The 23,302-nt window shown below is 42.8% G+C and overlaps 1 protein-coding gene across 2 annotated transcripts in view; it reads left to right on the top strand.

The window, feature by feature from the left end:
* ccny (cyclin Y) overlaps positions 1 to 23,302 on the top strand; it is a 230,580-nt gene that overhangs the window by 167,771 nt on the left and 39,507 nt on the right. For both annotated transcript variants that reach the window (XM_060922514.1, XM_060922513.1), the window contains 4 exons: positions 1,022 to 1,125; positions 1,473 to 1,508; positions 10,688 to 10,745; positions 10,886 to 11,005. In XM_060922514.1, the coding sequence (XP_060778497.1) occupies positions 1,022 to 1,125; positions 1,473 to 1,508; positions 10,688 to 10,745; positions 10,886 to 11,005 (318 nt within the window). The remainder of the gene's footprint in view (positions 1 to 1,021; positions 1,126 to 1,472; positions 1,509 to 10,687; positions 10,746 to 10,885; positions 11,006 to 23,302) is intronic.

The following is a 23,302-nucleotide window of genomic DNA, read 5'->3' as shown; positions in this document are numbered from 1 at the left end:
GTCTGTCTCTCTCTCTCTCCCCGTCTTTCTCTGTTTGTCTGTCTCTCTGTCTATCTATCTCTCTCTGTTTGTGTTTCCCTCTGTCTTTCTGTTTTTCTCTCTCTCTGTCCCTGTCTTTCTCTGTGTTTCTCTCTCTCTCTCCCCCCGTCTTTGTGTGTTTCTCTCTGTCTCCCTCTCTGTCCCTGTCTTTGTGTCCCTGTGTTTCTCTCTCCCCGTCTTTGTGTTTTTCTCTCTCTCTCCCCGTCTTTGTTTTTCTCTCTCTCTCCCCGTCTTTGTGTTTTTCTCTCTCTCTCTCCTGTCTTTCTGTTTCTCTCTCTCCCCATCTTTGTTTTTCTGTCTCTCTGTCCCTGTCTTTGTTTCTCTCTCTCCCCGTCTTTCTGTGTTTCTCTCCCCGTCTGTGTTTCTCTCTCTGTCCCTGTCTTTGTTTCTCTCTCTCTCCCCGTCTTTCTGTTTCTCTCTCTCCGTCTTTCTGTGTTTCTCTCTCTGTCCGTCTGTTTCTCTCTCTCTCTCTCTCCCCCATCTTTGTGTTTCTCTCTCCCGTCTTTGTTTCTCTCTCTCTGTCCCTCTCTGTCCCTGTCTTTCTGTTTCTCTCTCTCTCCCCCTGTCATTCTGTTTCTCTCTCTCTCCCGTCTTTCTGTTTCTCTCTCTCTCTGTCCCTCTCTCCCCGTCTTTCTGTCTCTCTCTCTCTCTCTCTCTCTCCCGTCTTTCTGTTTCTCTCTCTCTCTGTCCCTCTCTGTCCCTGTCTTTCTGTTTCTCTCTCTCTCCCCGTCTTTCTGTTTCTCTCTCTCTCTGTTTCTCTCTCTCTCCCCCTGTCTTTGTGTTTCTCTCTCTCTCTGTCCCTGTCTTTCTCTCTCTCTGTCTTGCTCTCTGTTCCTGTCCCTGTGGCTCTGTCCCTTTCTCTCTCTCTCTCTCTCTCTCTCTCTCTCTCTCTCTCTGCATGGCCTGGATTCAGCAATTTGCAGGTTGGTGTTTATGCTTCCTGCTTGGTGTGTGTGTGTGTGTGTGTGTTTTTTTTTTATAGCAACACCCATCTGGTCCAATGAGACGCAAGTACAGCTCCTGCTCGACCATCTTCCTGGATGACAGCACCGTCAGCCAACCCAACCTCAAATACACCATCAAATGGTATGAAGTCCTGTCTCTCCACACACACACACACACACACACACACACACACACACACACCCCACACAGACGTTCCCAGTCTTTAACCTCACTGTGTGAACAGAGCCCATGATGGTTCCTGATTTGGTTTCCACGTCCCTGTGAGCGAGTTGTAACTACAGAAAGGATGATGTATTACACTCAGCACATTCATGTAGAGCTGGGATTGGATTTCCCCGCAGTATCCCTGTCCGAGCTCACCAGTCTGTCCTGACCAATCAGAGTCGAGGATTGAGCAGTCACTGATGTTACTCTGCTGTGAAGTCCTGTCTGATCCGTGTGTTTCATCCTCTCTTTTCTGTCTGCAGTGTTGCTCTCGCCATCTACTACCACATAAAGAACAGGTAGGGCTTCAGTCATCATGAGTACGTCTTTATGACTGATCCGCGTGTGTGTGTGTGTGAGAGACAGTATGGGCTCTGTGAATGAGGCAGTGGGAGTGTCGGTGTTGCTTCAAAGCCTGGCACTGCTGCTCAAAAATAGCTCGGGATGCATAGCGCTAAATGCCACGCACTTCAGAAGTGAGCTCCATGTGCACGGGAGCCGGTGGGTACCGGCCATCAGCGCTCTGATCACAGGGATTAAAGGCGCGTGTGTGTTTTTATAGTAGACCTCTGTTGGAATTGTTTTTATGTGTAACAGTATTACAGATGTCTTTTATTCCGCAAATAAAATCAACATTTACTTGCTTCAAAGGCGTGTGCCCATCTACAGAGACAGCAGCAGCGTTGTTCACGTACTCGCCTGCTTACCTTCTGTACATCAAAAGCATTAAAGTGCATATCACGGGTAAATTCAGGAGCGAGATCAGTGTAATTCTCCTATTTTATATTAAACTGTGGTCAAATATCTGTCACATTTTGTGCAATTTGCGCAATACCAGAAAAATTCAGTTGAAATCGAGCCATTTGAGGCGAATTGGTCCGCCTCTGAAAAAACTCGGCATTTGGATTTCCCGGGAAACATTGATTTTCGTGACGTCGCGTGCGGGACGCCTCCCTCTGAATCCTATGTCAGCGCTGGTTTGTTTATGAGAAAACGACCTGGTGGTTTTCTGCAAATTTCTTCAACGTTATTGCGTAATTATTAAAATGGTTAACAGATGTATCGTAGGAGGGTGTAGCAACACCAATCTTGATGGGATTAGTACTCATCGTTTCCCAAAAGACCAGACAATGAGAGAGAAATGGGAGCGCTTGGTCTACACAGGCTGTGCACTGAAACCGTGCACAGCTCTCGCAGCCTGCTGGCGCTTCCGCAGGTGACGTCACGAATCTGGCTCCAGACTCCCTCGGGATTTTTCCAGACGCGTTTTGTTATTTTATTTCTTTCTGCTGTAGACAGATGGCCTTGTGCAAAATTACCCTTCTGGATGAGTGTGTAAAGGGACATACTTTCATATAAAAAAAACCCCACGAAATTGGTCCAGAATATGCACTTTAAAAATGTGACGTCCACTAGATGGCGCTTCACGTCACGTCTGGTTTCTAAATCGGACCGTAAAATTTCCCGCGATTTCATACACAGTGTTGATGTTAAGCGCACAGACACCGAGCTCTCGTTGTGATTGTTGTCATGATCCGGGTCTCGAACTGAAAAACCTTACGTTCAAAATCCTGATCATCCAGAAGACTGGTACGCAAACGGAGCGTACTGTAGGTAAAATAGTCCATAAGACGGCGATATGAGACACGAGTCTAGTTTGCCACCTGGGCACATAGTGTTGATGTCTGAGGGCGTGCAAAGGTGAGACTCTTCCTGCAGGATTATAGGATGGAAAGCTTTAAATACGCTTTTCTTTGACTGTATCTCTCATCTCATTATCTGTAGCCGCTTTATCCTGTCCTACAGGGTCGCAGGCAAGCTGGAGCCTATCCCAGCTGACTACGGGCGAAAGGCGGGGTACACCCTGGACAAGTCGCCAGGTCATCACAGGGCTGACACATAGACACAGACAACCATTCACACTCGGATTCACACCTACGGTCAATTTAGAGTCACCAGTTAACCTAACCTGCATGTCTTTGGACTGTGGGGGAAACCGGAGCACCCGGAGGAAACCCACGCGGACACGGGGAGAACATGCAAACTCCACACAGAAAGGCCCTCGCCGGCCACGGGGCTCGAACCCAGACCTTCTTGCTGTGAGGCGACAGCGCTAACCACTACACCACCGTGCCGCCCACTCTTTGACTGTATATTAGGGCCATTTGTAGGTTAAAAAAAAACAACAACACACAGAGCGAAGGGAGGGGTAGTAATATTCTGAGGAGAAACTCAGAAGTTCTAAGTTTAAAGTCGGAAATTTGTGAGAAAAATAATACTCAAATTTTGTGATTAAAATTACACATTTATGAGGGGGCGAAGAAACCCCTGGAAAATAGATTTTATTTATTTATCTATCTATCTATTTACAGTGCCTTGCAAAAGTATTCATACCCCTTGAACTTTTTCACATTTTTCCACCTTATAACCACAAACTTAAAAGTTTTTTTTATTGAGATTTTATGTGATAGACCAACACAGAGTAGCACATAATTGTGAAGTGAAACGAAAATGATAAATGGTCTTCAAAATTTTAAACAAATAAAAATCTGAAAAATGTGGTGTGCATTAGTATTCAGCCCCCTGTACTCTGATACCTCTAAATACAATCCAGTGCAATCAATTGCCTTCAGAAGTCATCTAATTAGTTAATAGAGTCCTACTGTGTGTAATTTACTCTCAGCATAAATACGCTTGTTCTGTGAAGGCCTCAGTGGTTTGTTAGAGAACACTGAAGAACAAACAGCATCATGAAGACCAAAGAACTCACCAGACAGGTCAGGGATAAAGTTCTGGAGAAGTTTAAGGCAGGGTTAGGTTATAAAAAAATATCCCAAGCTCTGAACATCTCAAGAAGCACTGTTCAATCCATCATTCAAAAATGGAAAAAGGATGGCACAACTGCAAACCTACCAAGACATGGCCGTCCACCTAAACTGACAGAGCGAGCAAGGAGAGCACTGGTCAGAGAAGCAGCCAAGAGGCCCATGATCACTCTGGAGGAGCTGCAGAAATCCACAGCTCAGGTGGGAGAATCTGTGTACAGGACAGCTATAAGTCGTACACTCCACAAATCTGGCCTTTTTGGAAGAGTGGCAAGAAGAAAGCCATTGTTGAAAGACAGGCATAAGAAGCCATGTAGGGGACACAGCAAACATGTGGAAGAAGGCGCTTTTTGGCCTAAATGCAAAGCGCTATGTGTGGCGGAAAACTAACGCTGCTCAACACCCTGCACACACCATCCCCACTGTGAAACATGATGGTGGCAGCATCATGCTATGGGGATGCTTTTCTTCAGCAGGGACAGGGAAGCTGGTCAGAGTTGATGGGAAGATGGATGGAGCTAAATACAGGGCAATCCTGGAAGAAAACCTGTTGGAGGCTGCAAAAGACTTGAGACTGGGAAGGAGATTCACCTTCCAGCAAGACAATGACCCTAAACATACAGCCAGAGCTACAATGGAATGGTTTAGATCAAAGAATATTCATGTGTTAGAATGGCCCAGTCGAAGTCCAGACCTAAATCCCATTGAGCATCTGTGGCAAGACTTGAAAATTGCTGTTCACAGACGCTCTCCATCCGATCTGGCTGAGCTTGAGCTGTTTTGCAAAGAAGAATGGGCAAAAATTTCAGTGTCTAGATGTGCAAAGCTGGTAGAGACGTACAACAAAAGACTTGCAGCTGTAATTGCAGCAAAATGTGGCTCTACAAAGTATTGACGCAGGGGGGCTGAATACTAATGCACACCACATTTTTCAAATTTTTATTTGTTTAAAATTTTGAAGACCATTTATCATTTTCGTTTCACTTCACAATTATGTGCTACTCTGTGTTGGTCTATCACATAAAATCTCAATAAAAACACAAGTTCGTGGTTGTAAGGTGGAAAAATGTGAAAAAGTTCAAGGGGTATGAATAGTTTTGCAAGGCAATGTATGTATTTATTTATTTTTGTCAAGGAACCTGATTGCTTCACTTTGCAAGGTTGGATCAACGTCATCATGCCACAGCCGAAACGAGAGTATTAGGACACACAGGCATTCCTCTTCGATCATGCAATATAAAAGATTATAAAACATCCAGGACACTTTTTCGATGGAATAAAAACGTGTTCTATTCCCTTCTAGCAGGTTTCATTCATTTGGCATGCAATATTGTTAGCATATCGCTTATCCTACATGTATTACGTCACTCTACCCAATGGAGAACCAGCATTGAATATGGTTTACCGATATTGCATGGTCGTCAAGGCATGATGCCACACATCAGAGGCGTAAAACTTCCCGCTAGCGAGCAGCATGAAATTTTGAGAGAATTTTGAAAGAGAAAGATGCATTGAAGACCTGAAAAGAACGTGTATGTATAATTAATAATAATATTGGCTGACACTTTTTCGTGATATATCAGATATATTCCATTCGTCTTTGACTCGTTCAGTATCATGCCCGCTGAACGGAACATCTCTGAGATACGTACCATGAAAAAAAGGCCAGCCAATATTATTTAAATAAAGCGTGAAGAAATTTTTCGACTACATTTCTCAGAATGCACTGCAGCCAGGAGTTTGGGAAACATGATTTTTTTTTTTCCCCCCCTCTCTCTTTTTTTTTTTTTTCAAATAAATTTGTGACTTTTTAATCTCTGAATTTGATTTTTTTTTCCTCGCAAATTTGTGACTTTATTGGAGAATATCTGAGATTTTTCTCATAAATGTACAACTTTTGACTTTAATCTAGGAAATTCTGAGCTTATTTCTCAGAATATTAACCCGGCTCCACCCCATCTCAGCTTTGAATAAATATAACCTGCAATGGCCCTAATATGTCGTTGTAGTTTTCTCTCTTTTTTCACGTTTTAGAATAAACAGACTTTTTTCTAAAATACAGGGTGTTTCAAAAATTTGATATCATTTCACAATCTAATAACTGCCAGTTCTCGTTCAGTTGACCTCAAGTTTTAACAGCATGTGTGGAAACAGGTCAAAAATTTTTTTTTTTATATCTTTTAGGTATAGAAATGCCATTCACTGGAAAGGAAAAGGCGTTTTGGGTGTTAGAGTACGCTCGAGCAGAGTCCAGCAAGACTGGGCAGCATGTGTTTGAGAGTTCTCTAGAAATGCACCAACTGCAATGCAGATTTGGACATGGCACAAAAAGTTCAAAGAGGAAGGCTGTCTGTGTCTCAGGCTACGGAAGCCGAGAGAGGCCCTTCATATAATCCTTTCTTTTTTAATTCACCTTGTCATCCCGAGATAACAACATAATTAATTCAGGATCTCGAGAAAACACCGCAACTAATTCGAGATCTCGAGAAAACAAAACCGTTATTCCGTGATCTCGAGAAAACAAAACAATTATTTCATGATCTCGAGTAAACAGCTGAGAAATGGTTCATTCAGGTGCGCCAAGAGACTTGTGATATGCTGACTTTGGGGCTGTTTCTCATTCTGTATAGACGCAACTTTGGTCATTAGAATGTCTGGAATAATCGATCACCTAATAAGGCAATATTTTGATCAGGGGTTGACACAGGGAGAGATTGCATTAAGTCTTTTAATAAGGGATCATTTCAAAATTAGTCCGCGGCACCTCCGCAGAAGACTGGCCCCCCTCTCTCTCAAGGCATCGTAAAAAGCCATTTCTGCTCTGTTAAGGCCTCTGCATGCTCTTGTGACAAGGCTTTCGCAGATAGCTTTTCGCAGACAGTTGTAATTTATCGTTGAGCGGGGAGTAATCGGCGTGCGCGATGTTATTCACCGCCACAACGCAAGGGGGCGCGAAGTCGCGAAATCGCTAGGAGTAGTTGGTGGGTGTGGTTAGTGGAGTGTTTATCCTCCGGTTACTTATAATGACTAGAACTGGAGTCGTATAGATGTACGCACTTCCTCACTTCCTCGATCAACCGCTCTTCGTGCTGCTCCATCTTCGCTCGGGTTTTTAAAAATGGCGGTCGTGAAAACAAACCAAACCGGGAAAGTAGGGAAGCGGAAGTGCGTGTACAGCGGATGTAGAGTGGACCAGTCAGAGCCCTCTTGTCTGCGAGGCTTCTGCGGTGGTCACAATTTTTGGGAGGTGCGCGCAGAGAGTCTGCGAAGGTGGGGGGGCTACGCAGACACTGTCTGCGACGCCGTCTGCGAGGACGGGGTTGTCAGCATAAATTGGCCTTTACATGTCCGCCAATTTCTAAGTCTTTGTTGTCTGACCCACAGGGGGCGCAGCTCTGCTAGAAATCTCAGCTGTGTTCTCGAGATCATGAAATAATTTTGTTTTCTTGAGATCTCTAATTAGTTGTGTTGTTTTCTCGAGATCCTGAATTAATTATGTCGTTATCTCGGGATAACAAGGTGAATAAAAAAAGATTATATGAAGGGCCTCTCTCGGCTTCCGTACTCAGGCAGTGCGAATATTGAACGTTTGGTGAAATCGTTCATGGAATCCACACACCTTTTGATTTTCTCATTCAAATTTTGAGGAATAAATCTTATATTGCTCAACATTAAGCCTGTTCAGTTTCATTTGCCGAGACGATATAGTTTCTGGGATATTTACATCTCAATTAATATAAAATTTTTGAAACACCCTGTACTAGAACTTTGCTAGCATGCAAAAGAGAAACACGTTTCTGTTCAGGAAAGTGCACAAAAGTCTACCATTTGAGGGGTTACTCGGTGTACACCACATATTTAAAGCAGAACTGAAGTCATTTTTAGACTTGCTTTATTTCTTAATTAACGTGTTCTTCAATTACGTTTTCGGTTTTAGTAACCTTATATCGTGACTCGTATTGGCAACTAATCGCAATTAAATATTATACTTATCGGCCTATTCGGTTTTTAGCCGTGTTGAATTTAGTTCGTTTGGTCCACGGCAGTCGTCACTTATCCGCGCGATCTTCACGGGACTTGTGCGAGACTTCGAAACGTTAAGCGTCAGCCAGGTGTCAGTGCCGCCATTTTGAAAACTGTTTTCCGAACGAAGTATTGCACAAAAACGAGTTTAAATGACGATTATTGCCGACTTTTTTCAAACTTTCCTGATCGCTATCAAAACAAACAAAACTTTCAGCATTCGAAAGAGGGCACGCGCGTCTTTTGACAGCGTTGGCAGATGTTGGCCACTTTGATTCCCGCTGTACGTTTTACTTCTGTCCTACGATGTCTCGCACAGGTCTCAACGAATCTCGTTTACGGCCGTCGCTTTGACATATGGACTGATGTATTACAGAGCATATTTCAAACACTCATAACTCGCTATAGCAGCGACAAAATGGCGATCAAAAATGCATTACGATATTTAATAAAATGAGAGAAATAGAATTTTGATGATTGAAAAATTACCTTCAGTTCTCCTTTAACACTCAGTATGTTTACGCTGGGGCGGCACAGTGGTGTAGTGGTTAGCGCTGTCGCCTCACAGCAAGATGGTCCGGGTTCGAGCCCCGGGGCCGGCGAGAGCCTTTCTGTGTGGAGTTTGCATGTTCTCCCCGTGTCCGCGTGGGTTTCCTCCGGGTGCTCCGGTTTCCTCCACAGTCCAAAGACATGCATGTTAGGTTAACTGGCGACTCTAAATTGAGCGTAGGTGTGAATGTGAGTGTGAATGGTTGTCTGTGTCTATGTGTCAGCCCTGTGATGACCTGGCGACTTGTCCAGGGTGTACCCCGCCTCTCGCCCGTAGTCAGCTGGGATAGGCTCCAGCTTGCCTGCGACCCTGTAGAACAGGATAAAGCGGCTAGAGATAATGAGATGAGATGAGATGTTTACGCTGGCAGTAATATTCCACTGCTATTCTAACTATGACGCGCACGTGGAATTTGATACGGGTCACGTAAACCATTTGGATATTCTTATTCTTGATTTTCTGATAAAGATATTTTCTGATATGAAGATGCCGATATTATTCAGGTTTTAAGAGCGATGCTTGGGCATGTACACAACGCGCTCAGACTATCCGTCTCAGTCTGGGTTTTTATGGCGGTTTGTGACACACAGCCTTTTGCCTGTTTTACGGTCAGCTCTGTGTGTTGGACACAAACTAACTAGACAATCTGAGTATACACGGCTGCATGTATGGTAAATGGGAATATTAGTGGAATATTCATTTTCCTAAACTGCTTAATAGGAATATTGCCTCTTTTTTCGGGATAAGGGCAAAAACTGGAATATTTTGTGCTTGTAAACGTAGTGACTGAAAAGGAATAAAAGATGACAAAACATCAGGAGAAAACTTTAACCAAAATTCAATCATCTACTTCTAATCAGAGCTTGTTTTAAAAACCTGTAATATCTAGAATTATTCTATCCACATTCACAGGATGTGAGCAATCGCGTGCTCCGATTGGCTACTCTACTACTAGGCTATCAGCTCATATACCATGAGGAGAGAAAAACAAAATGGCGGAGCGTATTGCTGAACCAATTGAGGATGAAATAAAAACTACTCGAAAACAAAACCTCAAAAAATATTTTAAAAAAAAAGCGCAACAAAATATGGAATGAAAGTATTTGATGGTAAGAACGTATCTTTTTTTTTTCCAGGAATTATTATTATTATTATCACATTTTTCACAAATTGCTGCTGTCATTTCACTGGTTTGTTTATATTCTTCATCTTTAAGCATTACATTTTTTTTTTTGACCGGTTCAAAAGCTCAAAGTTGTTTGAAAATTACAGAACTGAAATGTCCAAGGAAGAATTAAATAACTGTCTTAAATCTATTCTGTACCTCAGCAAGACGGCACTTTCTACAAAAAACAACACTAAAGTCAATTCGTGCCGCCATCGATAGGTTTTTGAGAAGTCCAACTAAGCAGAAATGATTTCGTCGAGCGTTTTGTATGAAGGTTTTATTTATCGAATTTGCAGAAACTAAAAATAGAAATGCTCTGTTTCTCAAAATCCCGTGAATGTGGTTAGAATAAAAGTGATTCCACTCGATCTAGTCATACATGGATTATAGCCGCTATCGGCTCATGTACGACTCGATTTCGTGGAATAACTGTTCAGTGTATTGTGCCGGATCACAGTTTTGATCATTCTCCTATGTTTCGCAGTCCGAGTTAAAATCCACGTCTATAAAGTGACCAGTATGTGTTCAGAGTGTTCACTGAGGAAACCCAGCATTCCCAGAGTTCCCACTGGTCCTAAAACACATCATGGCCTTGGGATAAAATGTACTGGACATATTTGTAAGCAGTGAAAGTGTACAGTACGTTAGGGATGATAAACTGTTAAACCTGGGTGCGTTTTGACTTTTCTGTGCTGTGAGCACTTTTCATCATCGTTCCTTCAGCTGTAGAGAATGACGATTGGGCTCTTCCAATACATCTGCACACACACTGCATTCAAACAGAAGTCGGGTTCTAACTTGAGAGATCGATAACCTTCTGTTGTGTGTGTGTGTGTGTGTGTACAAGTGCTTGATGAGGATTTCCTGACACTTGATGATGTCGCTCTGATTCTGTCTCTGTGGTCATTTCAGAGACGCCGATGGTCGAACGCTGTTAGACATATTTGATGAGAAGCTTCATCCGCTGTCGGTAAGTCTCACACACTGACGTGCTCCAGATTTACTCAGAACGCATAAACCCACCTCAGACATGCAGTATAAATCCAGATACACATCACGACGCTCTTCACCGTTGGTGATTGTCGGATTTGTGGCGTCTGTGTGCTGCAGAAGTTGGAGGTTCCAGCGGACTACGATAAACACGATCCGGAGCAGAAGCAGATCTACCGGTTTGTCCGGACGCTCTTCAGCGCCGCTCAGCTTACGGCCGAGTGCGCCATCGTCACACTGGTAAGACGTTCTCGTTCTCATTCTCACTCATCTTATAGAGATCTTGCAGTCACGTGACCGGAAAGTACACAGCCGCCATCTTGTCGGTCAAAAACACCGCTGAATACTGCTGCACTCGTGTACAGAATGGATCAATTTCAACCGATGGACTACACGGCTCATTTTTCTAATGAACAGATAACTAGATACATGTCTAAAATAAACGACCTACAGATTAGTGACCCCTATGTCTTACCGGACGGAGTTTTCATGACCATGTCAGTGGATTTTGAACTGCCAGCGGAATACCCGGACGTGTATAATTACCTCATTAACTTTCCCTCGCTGTTCAGTGGTGAAGCACTGCGTGCTTATAAATCTCTGCACAGTTATCTTTACAGAAATTCAGGATTTGTCAGCGACTCAGATTTGGCATCTTGTAAACAAGAAAATAACAATCCTCATTGGACGGGTAAGTCACTTAAGTATTGAGTATAGCACTGACCAGCCGATTATAGAATAGAACAGACCTGGGCATTTTACGGCCCGCAGGCCGCATCCGGCCCTTTGGTTCATTCTGACCGGCCCGCGTAAGGTTAATTAGAAATTACAAAATAAACGTATTTTCTAATTTTACCTCATGCATGGACTGAATGTGCATTGCTGTTATTTTGAAGTTGTGTTCAACAAAAACGCAATGCGCGCGACATGAACATGACATGAAATCCCACGAAACCTAATCCCGCGATAACTACTTCCGTAATTTGTCCAGACCAACCACAAACTTGTACGTCATCCTTCAAACGGTCCAGCCAATCACATAGTGTGACGTCACCAGCAAGCGCCAGAGCCCGAGCCAATCTGTAGATCTGATCCCTACACCGAATCGACACGGCATCATTATTATAATATGATGTATCTTGCTTGATATTTGGAGTAGAAAGACAATATTGTGATGTCTTTATTGTGTTTTGGGGTGAATGTGACTGAAAAAAAATGGTACAAAAGTTCACATTTTGTTAACCATCGTTTTGGGAAATTTGATTGAATAAATGACCTTTTTTTTGGTAAGGCAACCTCATTTTTTCCAGACTCTTACCAGTCTTAGCAGCTTGTAAAAACAATGTTATTTACTGCTTTATATAAAGAAATACAATTAATATTACGCAGAATTTTTAGTTCAGCCTTTTGGTCCGGCCCTCCACAAAATTTTCTGTTTCTCATGTGGCCCCATGGAAAAAATAATTGCCCACCCCTGGAATAGAATAAGGTAATTCCAGCTGTAATTCCAAATCGTCCGTCTTGTTTACCATGGATCTGGCTTTGGAGAGGTAGAGGCGGCAGTGGAGATTTGAGTGGCTGTTTTCTGAGCTTAGTCAACAGGCCGGCTCTGCCTGCAGCCTCGCTTTTGCTTCCTCTCCTGACGCCGCCTTCTTCGCCTGCCAGACCCGATAACAATCCACGGAGACCCCGCTGGTCTCGCTATCTCGTCCGGAATGTTGTGCATGCGATGGAAATCGCTACAAACCGTCATTTTCTGCTGGAAACCAATGTCCAGTAAGTCCATACGGTTGTAGTGGATATTGAAGTCCGGTACAGACGAACAACACGCAAAAATACACACAAAAACATAAAAAAAACGTGCACAGGTAGGGAGAGCTTGTAGCCGCAGCCAGAAGAAAAAGTAGAAGCAGAAGTAGAAGGCGGAAATATGGCGTTTGACCGACAAGATGGCGTCTGTCACAATCTGGATCGGCTGTGACGTCACATGCAAGTGCTCCATAGGTGCACAAGCCCAACTTTCTTTCAGACTAAGACTTAAATGATCATTTATGATGATTATTCTCCTCCTGTGTATAATCAGTGCTTTGTATAATGTAAGTGCAGTAGGCTTACCAAATCAGTCTCATAAATTAATTAATTATTAATTAGTGTATCTAATAGTTTGGCGCTTCAGTGAATATTGTAACAATCAACAGGACACGGTTTATTCCAAAGGTACCATTTATTGAAATAGCTGACAGGAATTAGCAAACTAATACTGATCAGATACAGTTAGGTCCATAAATATTTGGACAGAGGCAACATTTTTCTAATTTTGGTTCTGTACATTACCACAATGAATTTTGAACAAAACAATTCAGATGCAGTTGAAGTTCAGACTTTCAGCTTTAATTCAGTGGGTTGAACAAAATGATTGCATACAAATGTGAGGAACTAAAGCATTTTTTAAACACAATCCCTTCATTTCAGGGGCTCAAAAGTAATTGGACAAATTAAATAATTGTAAATAAAATGTTCATTTCTAATACTTGGTTGAAAACCCTTTGTTGGCAATGACTGCCTGAAGTCTTGAACTCATGGACATCACCAGACGCTGTGTTTCCTCCTTTTTAATGCTCTGCCAGGCCTTTACTGCAGCGGTTTTCAGTTGCTGTTTGTTTGTGGGCCTTTCTGTCTGAAGTTTAGTCTTTAACAAGTGAAATGCATGCTCAATTGGGTTGAGATCAGGTGACTGACTTGGCCATTCAAGAACATTCCACTTCTTTGCTTTAATAAACTCCTGGGTTGCTTTGGCTTTATGTTTTGGGTCATTGTCCATCTGTATTATGAAACACCGACCAATCAGTTTCGCTGGATTTGAGCACACGGTATGTCTCTGAATTCCTCAGAATTCATCCGGCTGCTTCTGTCCTGTGTCACATCATCAATAAACACTAGTGACCCAGTGCCACTGGCAGCCATGCATGCCCAAGCCATCACACTGCCTCCGCCGTGTTTTACAGATGATGTGGTATGCTTTGGATCATGAGCTGTACCATGCCTTCGCCATACTTTTTTCTTTCCATCATTCTGGTAGAGGTTGATCTTGGTTTCATCTGTCCAAAGAATGTTCTTCCAGAACTGTGCTGGCTTTTTTTAGATGTTTTTTAGCAAAGTCCAATCTAGCCTTTTTATTCTTGAGGCTTATGAGTGGCTTGCACCATGCAGTGAACCCTCTGTATTTACTTTCATGCAGTCTTCTCTTTATGGTAGATTTGTATATTGATAGGCCTAGCTCCTGGAGAGTGTTGTTCACTTGGTTGGCTGTTGTGAAGGGGTTTCTCTTCACCATGGAAATTATTCTGCGATCATCCACCACTGTTGTCTTCTGTTGGTGTCCAAGTCTTTTTGCATTGATGAGTTCACCAGTGCTTTGTTTCTTTCTCAGGATGTACCAAACTGTAGATTTTGCCACTCCTAATATTGTAGCAATTTCTCGGATGGGTTTTTTTCTGTTTTCGCAGCTTAAGGATGGCTTGTTTCACCTGCATGGAGAGTTCCTTTGACCGCATGTTTTCTTCACAGCAAAATTTTCCAAATGCAAGCACCACACCTCAAATCAACTCCAGGCCTTTTATCTGCTTAATTCAGGGTTCGTACGGGTGCTTGAAATCCTTGAAAATGCTTGGATTTCAATGTCCTGATTTCAAGGTTTGAAAAACGCTTGAATTTTGGGTCAAGTTCTTGTAAATGCTTGAAATTGTTAGCATATTTCTCGGAAGTCTGACTCAATAGACCACCATTAAATGGAAAGAAATAAAAGAAAAAAAATAAGTCGGATTAAAATCACGCCTACACAGCTCACTCTGGGCTTCACGTGAACTTTTGTTTGTGATCTGTCACCGTATCGATAGTTGTCATGTTATGCATAGACTGTGTCACGTCGCCCCCAAGAGGACACAGGGTTTTTTCTATAGAAAATTTAGTATGAGGGCGCTCACCATGGCGAGGGAGCGAAGCGGGGGGGATGGTGCCGGTTGTCCCCCCCTCTCCGCCGTGCAAAGCCTTTGAAAAATTGAGGCTACAATGGGACATTCTGAGGCTATCTGAGAGGGATATTGTAACAAATTGTCTGTCAACATTGAAAAAGAAAGAAGTAATCTTCTGCCCTGGACAGTCTTTGGCTTTCTTCCGCTTCGTGCCGCGGGATGACATCTTTAAATGCCCAAGTGTCAACAAAAACAACTCGCGAACTACTTCTGTCAAAAGCTCCCGCGCCGGTGGGTGAAAGGTCATTCAGTCTCGCTCTACAAGTCAGCTGACCTTGTATGTAACCCATGTCAAATCTCGCAAGAGCAGCCGCGACAAGTAAACAAATATGGCGCCTCAGTCTGGAAAACGCCAATTCGGATTGTTTTTGCACCGTCTGGCGGTGTATCTACTATGATTGGAATATTTTTGGAGTAATTATAACGTATTTGATGATCAGACACATTGTCACGTGGTGTTGCTGGGATGTTTTCACGGAGAAACGATCGTTTTGAGAGATTGCATGTTGTGTAGTAGCATACAAGTGCATGGCCTAAGTGTGACTTGGGGTTCAATCGGCATTTCAGTAAGGGGGCGCACGCCGAGAGTAAGAGGGCGCAGCGCCCCTGTTCCCCGGTTTAGACGAAAGCCTGGGACAGTTGACCAACATGCCGGGAGGTTGTCGTTTCAGCGAACGTTGGCTGGTAAATGAAAAGTATAAACTCTGGATAAAACGTGGACCAAATCCACGCACAGCCTGCTGCAAAGTATGCAAAAAAGACATCCAGATTTTCGCAATGGGAGAGTCAGCGCTCTCTAGTCACATGAAAGGTAAGTCACAGAGATGATTAGCCCTACACCATGATTTGTTTGCTAAGCGTTAGCTACATGTTACACTTAAACATAGAAGCACTAAATGTGATATTAGTGCTAGGATTACATGTCAGTTTTGGACAGTTGTTATCAGCAATGTAAAGAACAATGCCAGCGTTTCTCAACGGTAAATTAATGTAATTAAGAACTTCCCGCAACTGAAAATTTAAGCACAGCTGACGTTAGCACATAACATAGCTAACGCATTTATACAGTGTGTGTTATAGCCCAGTTGCAAGGTTGTGACTGACTAAAGAAAAATTTGACGTTTATATTTTCATGTGTTTTGTAGTCGGATTTTGTTTTAGCTGGTAATAGGTGGATGTGTTTGATTAAAAGTATTACCCTTCATAATGTATGTTTTTAGACAATTTACTGCCTATAGCCAACTGCTCTCCACTCTAGAAGGCAATGTTTAGGCTGTTTGATTTGGCATGATGTGATCATTGACTGCATATATGAGGGAGCTGTATCTTCTTACTGTAAATATTATTAACAATACCAATTTTAATGGAGGACAGGTTACAAAGAAATGAAATGCATTTTCCCCAGAAGAACATTAGATGGATGTACCCATATTTTAAAATGATATGCATGCCTGCAGCAGTGTTTGGCACACCCCGTGGTAATTGTCATGCATCTCTTATTGTCTTATTGCTGTAAAGAGATGAAATGTTTTAGAAGTCATAGTTAAGGGTGATTTTACTTTTAACAGTGTGGGCCCTAGTTGATATGGAGCACTTGCATGTGACGTCACAGACGATCCAGATTGTGACAGACGCCTTCTTGTCGGTCAAATGCCATATTTCTACTTCTGCTTTTACTTCTACCTTTTCTTCTGGAAAACCCTACTATATACAATTCTACTACAACGGCTGCGGCTACAAGCTCTCCCTACCTGTGCACGTTTTTTATGTTTTTTGTGTGTATTTTTGCGTGTTGTTCGTCTGTACCGGACTTCAATATCCACTACAACCGTATGGACTTACTGGACATTGGTTTCCAGCAGAAAATGACGGTTTGTAGCGATTTCCATCGCATGCGCAACATTCTGGACGAGATAGCGAGACCAGCGGGGTCTCCGTGGATTGTTATCGGAAACAAAGCGAAGGAGGTGGCGCCGGGAGAGGAAGCAAAAGCGAGGCTGCAGAGCCGGCCTGTTGACTAAGCTCAGAAAACAGCTACTCAAATCTCCACTGCCAAGCCTCTATCTCTCCAACGCCAGATCCATGGTAAACAAGACGGACGATTTGGAATTACAGCTGGAATTACCTTATTCTGTTCTATAATCGGCTGGTCAGTGCTATACTCAATACTTAAGTGACTTACCCGTCCAATGAGGATTCTTGTTTACAAGATGCCACATCTGAGTCGCTGACAAATCCTGAATTTCTGTAAAGATAACTGTCCAGAGATTTATAAGCACGCAGTGCTTCACCACTGAACAGCGAGGGAAAGTTAATGAGGTAATTATACACGTCCGGGTATTCCGCTGGCAGTTCAAAATCCGGTCGTGAAAACTCCGTCCGGTAAGCCATAAGGGTCACTAATCTGTAGCTCGTTTATTTTAGACATATATCTAGTTATCTGTTCATTAGAAAAATGAGCCGTGTAGTCCGTCGGTTGAAATTGATCCATTCTGCACACGAGTGCAGCAGTATTCAGCGGTGTTTTTGACCGACAAGATGGCGGTTGTGTACTTTCCGGTCACGTGACTGCAAGATCTCTATAAGATCTTTTTAGCATCTTACTGATACTTGAGAGTAAACGGTTTGAAATATAATTTTCCTTGTTTTTTGATGTTAGGAAAAAAGCATCAAGATCTGCTAATTGTGTTTAAAAAAAGCTCCATAGTCATTATCATAGCCACAGTTATAACTTTAGTTGTCAAGCAAGTTCTGCTTACTTAAAAGTGACTGACATTGTCAATGTGACAATCTTCCCCTTTAATTTGTTATCCTGTTAATTTGGGAAAGTTTTGTTAATAAATAAACACATGAAATGGCCATTTTGAGGGTGCATGAATTTGTATCGCATTATGCAATTTACAACTACTTAAAGGAGAAATATGGTCTAAATCAGTCCATAGCTCTGCTGTTCGAGGTCACAAAGAGCTGTCAGTAAGAAAAAGAATGAGTGAAATTTTCTACAACATACACCAAATACAGAATCAGCAGCCAACTAATGAAATGGGGCACAGTAGCTCGTTTTCTATGCCCCATTCAGTTAATGTTAGCTGCCGGTTCGATATTCGGCCTAGGTTGTATCAGATTTTCTAGTTCTTTTTCCCACAGGCAGAACTCCGTGACCTCAAACAAAGGGCTATGGATTGAATCACACGAGATTTCTCCTTTAATGGTACTGGAAAATTGACCTTGAAAGTCCTTAAAAAGTGCTTGAATTTGATTGTAAAAAATGTGTACGAACCCTGATTTTGGTAATATCCTTGGTAAATACCAGTAATTGCAAGATCTAAAGATCCACTCATCTACTTATTCAACTGCTATTGTTATGTTAGCCAACTATTTACAGTGTTTTGTTACAGTAAGTGCACTTTCCTGTTTGTCCTTAAGTTGCACAGTCTGTAAAATTCTTGCTGGTCATGGAGTTTGAAGTACAAAATCTATTTACAGAACATTCTGTAGAACAGTTGACTTGCTACCTAGGTCAATTTACTTCAGTCCTGTGGACATTTATGGTCCGTGTAGACATAACGGGGGAAAATTGCCCCCCTGAAAAAAAATTGAGGAGCCACCACTACCGTATGGTGAAATACCGTGACCGAGGTCTTGAAAGTACTGAGCGAGGCCCTCTGGGCTGAGGTCGCGCTCTTTCACCATACGGACCGACCTTATATACAAGTGCACTTCCATGGCAGGAAAAAAACTACATTTTGCCACCTATGTCGTCCCCTATTAATACAAATAGGAGTCATTCAGGATTCAGCCATGTTTTTGCTCGGCGTTAGCAACAGTTAGAGGTTTTTAGCTTTCTCCTGAAATGTTTTCTTTTATTTCTTCTTCCTCAGGGTAGTAAAACTCGCTTTCGCTGTGAACACTGTCGTTATCGCTATCCATGCTGTAAAATTGATGCTATTCTCCTGAGAAATGCTGGCAAAAATTTATAAGATATTTGATAATCTTATAAATAAACCTTATATAAAAAAGATAAACGTTGACAAAAAATACTACTATGTTTGTTGTTGTGAACGAGCGAGTCGCCAGAGGTCCGTAATCAGGGTCCGTACCGTAGGATACGGACCTGCTCGCCAGCCAATCAGAGCGCAGGATTTGATGGAACCCGCATCTCGAAAAAAATAAAGATACACTATATTGCCAAAAGTATTTGCTCACCCATCCAAATTATCGGAATCAGGTGTTCCAATCCCTTCCATGGCCACAGGTGTATAAAATCAAGCACCAAGGCACGCAGACTGTTTTTACAGTTTGGAGCTGGCCCCTTCCTCTTCCAACATGACTGTGCACCAGTGCACAAAGCAAGGTCCATAAAGACATGGATGACAGAGTCTGGTGTGGATGAACTTGACTGGCCTGCACAGGGTCCTGACCTCAACCTGATAGAACACCTTTGGGATGAATTAGAGCGGAGACTGAGAGCCAGGCCTTCTCGTCCAACATCAGTGTGTGACCTCACAAATGCACTTCTGGAAGAACGGTCAAAAATTCCCATAAACACACTCCTAAACCTTGTGGACAGCCTTCCCAGAAGAGTTTAAGCTGTTCTAGCTGCAAAGGGCGGACCGACGTCATATTGAACCCTATGGATTAGGAATGGGATGTCACTTAAGCTCATGTGTGAGTCAAGGCAGGCAAGCGAATACTTTTGGCAATATAGTGTATGTCACAGTTTTGGTTCTCCATGTCCTGGATGTAGCTCATATGAAAAATACAAGTGGTGTATTTCCCAGTAAAACACTCGTGTCCATATAATATAAATCTGCATCACGTTATTTTATTTATTATTTAGTCAGTCAGAATCAAAAATACTTTAAAGGGCCCATGGCATGGTGGTTTGTTGATGCTTTAAACGGGCTCGTGGAGGCTTCCGGATGTTATATCCGTAGCCTTTCTCGAAATGATCCCTCGGCACGTAAATATAGCCTCCTGGGAGAAAGCCCCATTTCAGCGCTTTTCCCAGTGCGTCGTTTTGCTAATGAGAAGCAGGAGGTGGGGAAGGGTAGAGGGTGGGGGTGGGCCATGGGGTTGGGGGAGGGGCTTGACCAAGCTGTGCACACACATACTCGCTGCTGTCCGCGCCTGTAGCCATGCTGCTAAGACAAAGCCCCGTTCTCCCTCGGACTCCTTTCGTAAACTCAACGTGACACAGAGAACAGAGAGTGAGAGTGTTCGGAGTGGTAGTTTACGAACGTATAATACCCTAGGCTTGAACATGCACTCCATAGCCAAAGAGGATAGAAGCAGCAATTACAGCAACATAGCGCTTATCCAACAGAAGACATGCATTGCGGAGCAATAGTCAAACATAAGCTCATAAGTTACAGTCAATTTCCAGACTAAACTCAGTTTAACAGAGCATGCTGCATGCTCTTTAGTTTTGTAGCGCAGAGTACCTGGCTAACTGCAGGAAGCGGTTAGCTGCACAGCTAATGTAGCCATTGCTAGGCTAACGCACCGATTTTAAAACATGGCAAAACGACCAGTTATACACTTACTTGTTCGGTGTTTGTGGCTGATGCGGCAGGGATGCTTGGTAAGGACCCAGGCTTCAGTGACAGTTGATGTGCAAAACCTGCCCTGTACTGTCCCAAGTTGTGGAAACATTCCTCAGGAAAATGCTTCCGACAAACATGCATCGTCTTAGGTAGACTCGACGGCGTATTATTGGAGTAAATAAAATTAAGCCACTGCGTCTTCAGGGGCTCTCCCGTCAGCAGTAAAAACAGACTCTTTTCTGTGTGGTCACATCCATGTCCAGCGCAATTTCCATGTTTTGCTCGCTTAGGTGATGCCATGTTGTTGTGTCCTCTATGGTCTCCTCACTACAACTGGGCGGGGCAATCCATACAGTGGGTGGGAATCCAGAGGGGGGGCGTGGGGATCATCTCCCTTGCTGACGTAGTAAAGGGAAGAGCTTATGAACGCGCCGTTTTGACGCGCCATTCTCAAATGTTGGGCATAGTTTGGTTTACACATTATGAAATTTCTAGCCACTGGGGTGACTTAAGAAGGTCAGAGGAACTCATTTTAACGTTAAAAAAACTCAAAGTGAAAATTTCATGCCATGGGACCTTTAAGAATCCTGAGGGGAAATAGAGTAATGCTATAACACTGGTACACTAGAAAATGAACAGGAATGGTTTTAAAAACACACCGAGTTGAATCCTGACTGCTCACTGCCTTTAACTGTGTGAGCTGCAGTGGTTTGTTTATTGCTTTATTTATAATGTGACATTTGAGCTTTCAGGAAATCACTGGTAATTGCACGTTTCCAGAAGACGTGAATGCTCTTTACAAGTCGGAAAGCTTATGAGCTAATTATAATCGTTCTAATGAGACACAAACTCACGGCTCATCTTGTAAATAATAAATATAAGGACATGCACGAATGGACTGGAAGGGCACTTGGTCGAGTTCATACCTCAGCCAAGTCACATAACAAAAAAATCTAATCAGTTGAACTTGGGATGATGAAGCTGTACACCAAATTTCATCCAAATCCGTTCACTACTTTTTGAGTTATGTTGGGAACAGACAAAAAAAAAAAACATCCTGGATCATATCAGGGATGAGAATTTTCCGCCGATTGGCGGATTTCCGACTTTTTCAGACCAAAATGATAGTTTCTGAGATCGATGTAAATCCGTTGAGAAATTTATTTTTTTTTTTGGGGGGGGGGGTATGATTAACGATCTGTGGTCACCTTATAACGCAGACATCCCAAGTCTCCTACATATTGATAGAAGCGAGCAAGAGCGTGCGCGCGCAACATTAAGGTCTGCATAAGCCAATCAGCTATCAGTGTGGGCGGGCTTTTATCTCTTTTCTCGGGGACCAGAGTTTTCAGTTGAGTCAGTGCGGCCTACAGGATCAGCATGGCAGAGAGAGCGCGCGCCCCAAAAAATATATATCAATTACATGTCATATATGTGGCAGATCACAGAATCCAGGGACACATGTCAGCCCGGGGGCATTTTGAGTTATTGACAGATTCAGAAAGTACAGTTTCTAAGCTTTCCAATGATGCCTTCCATGTGGAGATCTGACAATATTTGAAGAATGTGTGGCCTTTTGAAAGTGTATACTTCTTAAAACAGAAAAGGGAGAAAATCGCCCTCAAAGTTTTCCATCTCAGCTACTCTGGGTGCAGGGCGGGCACATAATGCTGCTCATTTGCATGACATTAAGGAAAGCCCTACCCTCTACGAGCTAGCACGATACTACTTTCATGTAAACAAAGATCACCACGTCAATTTTCCTTCCATGCAAAGTATGCCCAAAACAATTATGAAATACAAAAATAAGTCCTAAAGTATACTTTAACGTTTTGTGGTTGAAAAATTACTCACACCGTAAGAAAGAAAGATAGCATGATGATGACACAACTAACACAACGCTAGTTTCATGTAAAGCCTCGGTCACAACCGGCCGTACAGTACCGTGCTCCTACGGCCGGTCTACACGCAAAAAACGCATGAAACGCACGAGCGCGCGCGTGTGATGTGCTGATTTTCGAGCCGCAGACCAGCCGCAGAGGTTCTTTGTCATGTCAAACAAACTCTACGGGCACTTACGTTTTTTTCAGGTTGCAAAACAAACTTACGGCCAACGCGCGTCTTTCTCCGTGAACAAAAAAAAAACCGCAGCGATTTGGGAAACGCCAAAAATCACACGGCCAAAAAATCGTACGTCCGGTTGTGACCTAGGCTTAACCAAACCACAACACTCTCCGTTACATGCAAAAATAACCACACAGCCTTAGATTAATAAACTCACCCCATCAGAAAGAGAAACGGCGCCTTGCACACACCAATGCCTCCGATGGGATGTAATCCTAGAACGGTCTGTGTATCATCCAATCATTCAAGTATTCCATTCAATCTGGAAAACGAGGTTGCGTTTTTTTTTTTGCTAGAAATGGTGATCTCCGATGTAAATACCGAGTGTCTGTTTGCTTCGCGGTGTTTCAGCTCCTCTGCACTCTGTTTAGTAACTCATTCCATAGTGAAATCACACGCCTGTATGCAGTTAAGTAGCCATGCGCTCAACTCGGATCATACAGCTGATTCGCGGAAAAAAACAAACAAATGACTTAAATCATCATGTGAATGGCCCATATGGTAATTTACCCACACCCCCCAGCAGGCTACAGTCCTGACAAAAACGAGACAATTTGCAACAAAAAATGTATGCTTTTCCAACAAAACAATCTATTATCTGAAATACTGATTGCATTCTTCAAGATCTCAACTTGCACATGATGGAAAAAAACAAAAATCACAAATTTCGAAAAAAAAAATGCTTCTTTTGCGATTATCTCGGATTTGTTTCGGCCGACATGTGTCCCTGGATTCGGTGAGGGGTCACATACAAGTGTGTATCTTTTATAAATGGGGTTAGCTTATCTAATGTAGCATGTTGGGGAGAATCATAGTATCATATCTATATTTCTGAT

The sequence above is a fragment of the Neoarius graeffei genome, chromosome 5, assembly GCF_027579695.1.
Source record: "Neoarius graeffei isolate fNeoGra1 chromosome 5, fNeoGra1.pri, whole genome shotgun sequence".
Classification (NCBI taxonomy): Eukaryota; Metazoa; Chordata; class Actinopteri; order Siluriformes; family Ariidae; genus Neoarius; species Neoarius graeffei.
Note: the sequence above shows the minus strand (reverse complement) of the source record. Positions and strands in the feature narration are given on the sequence as shown.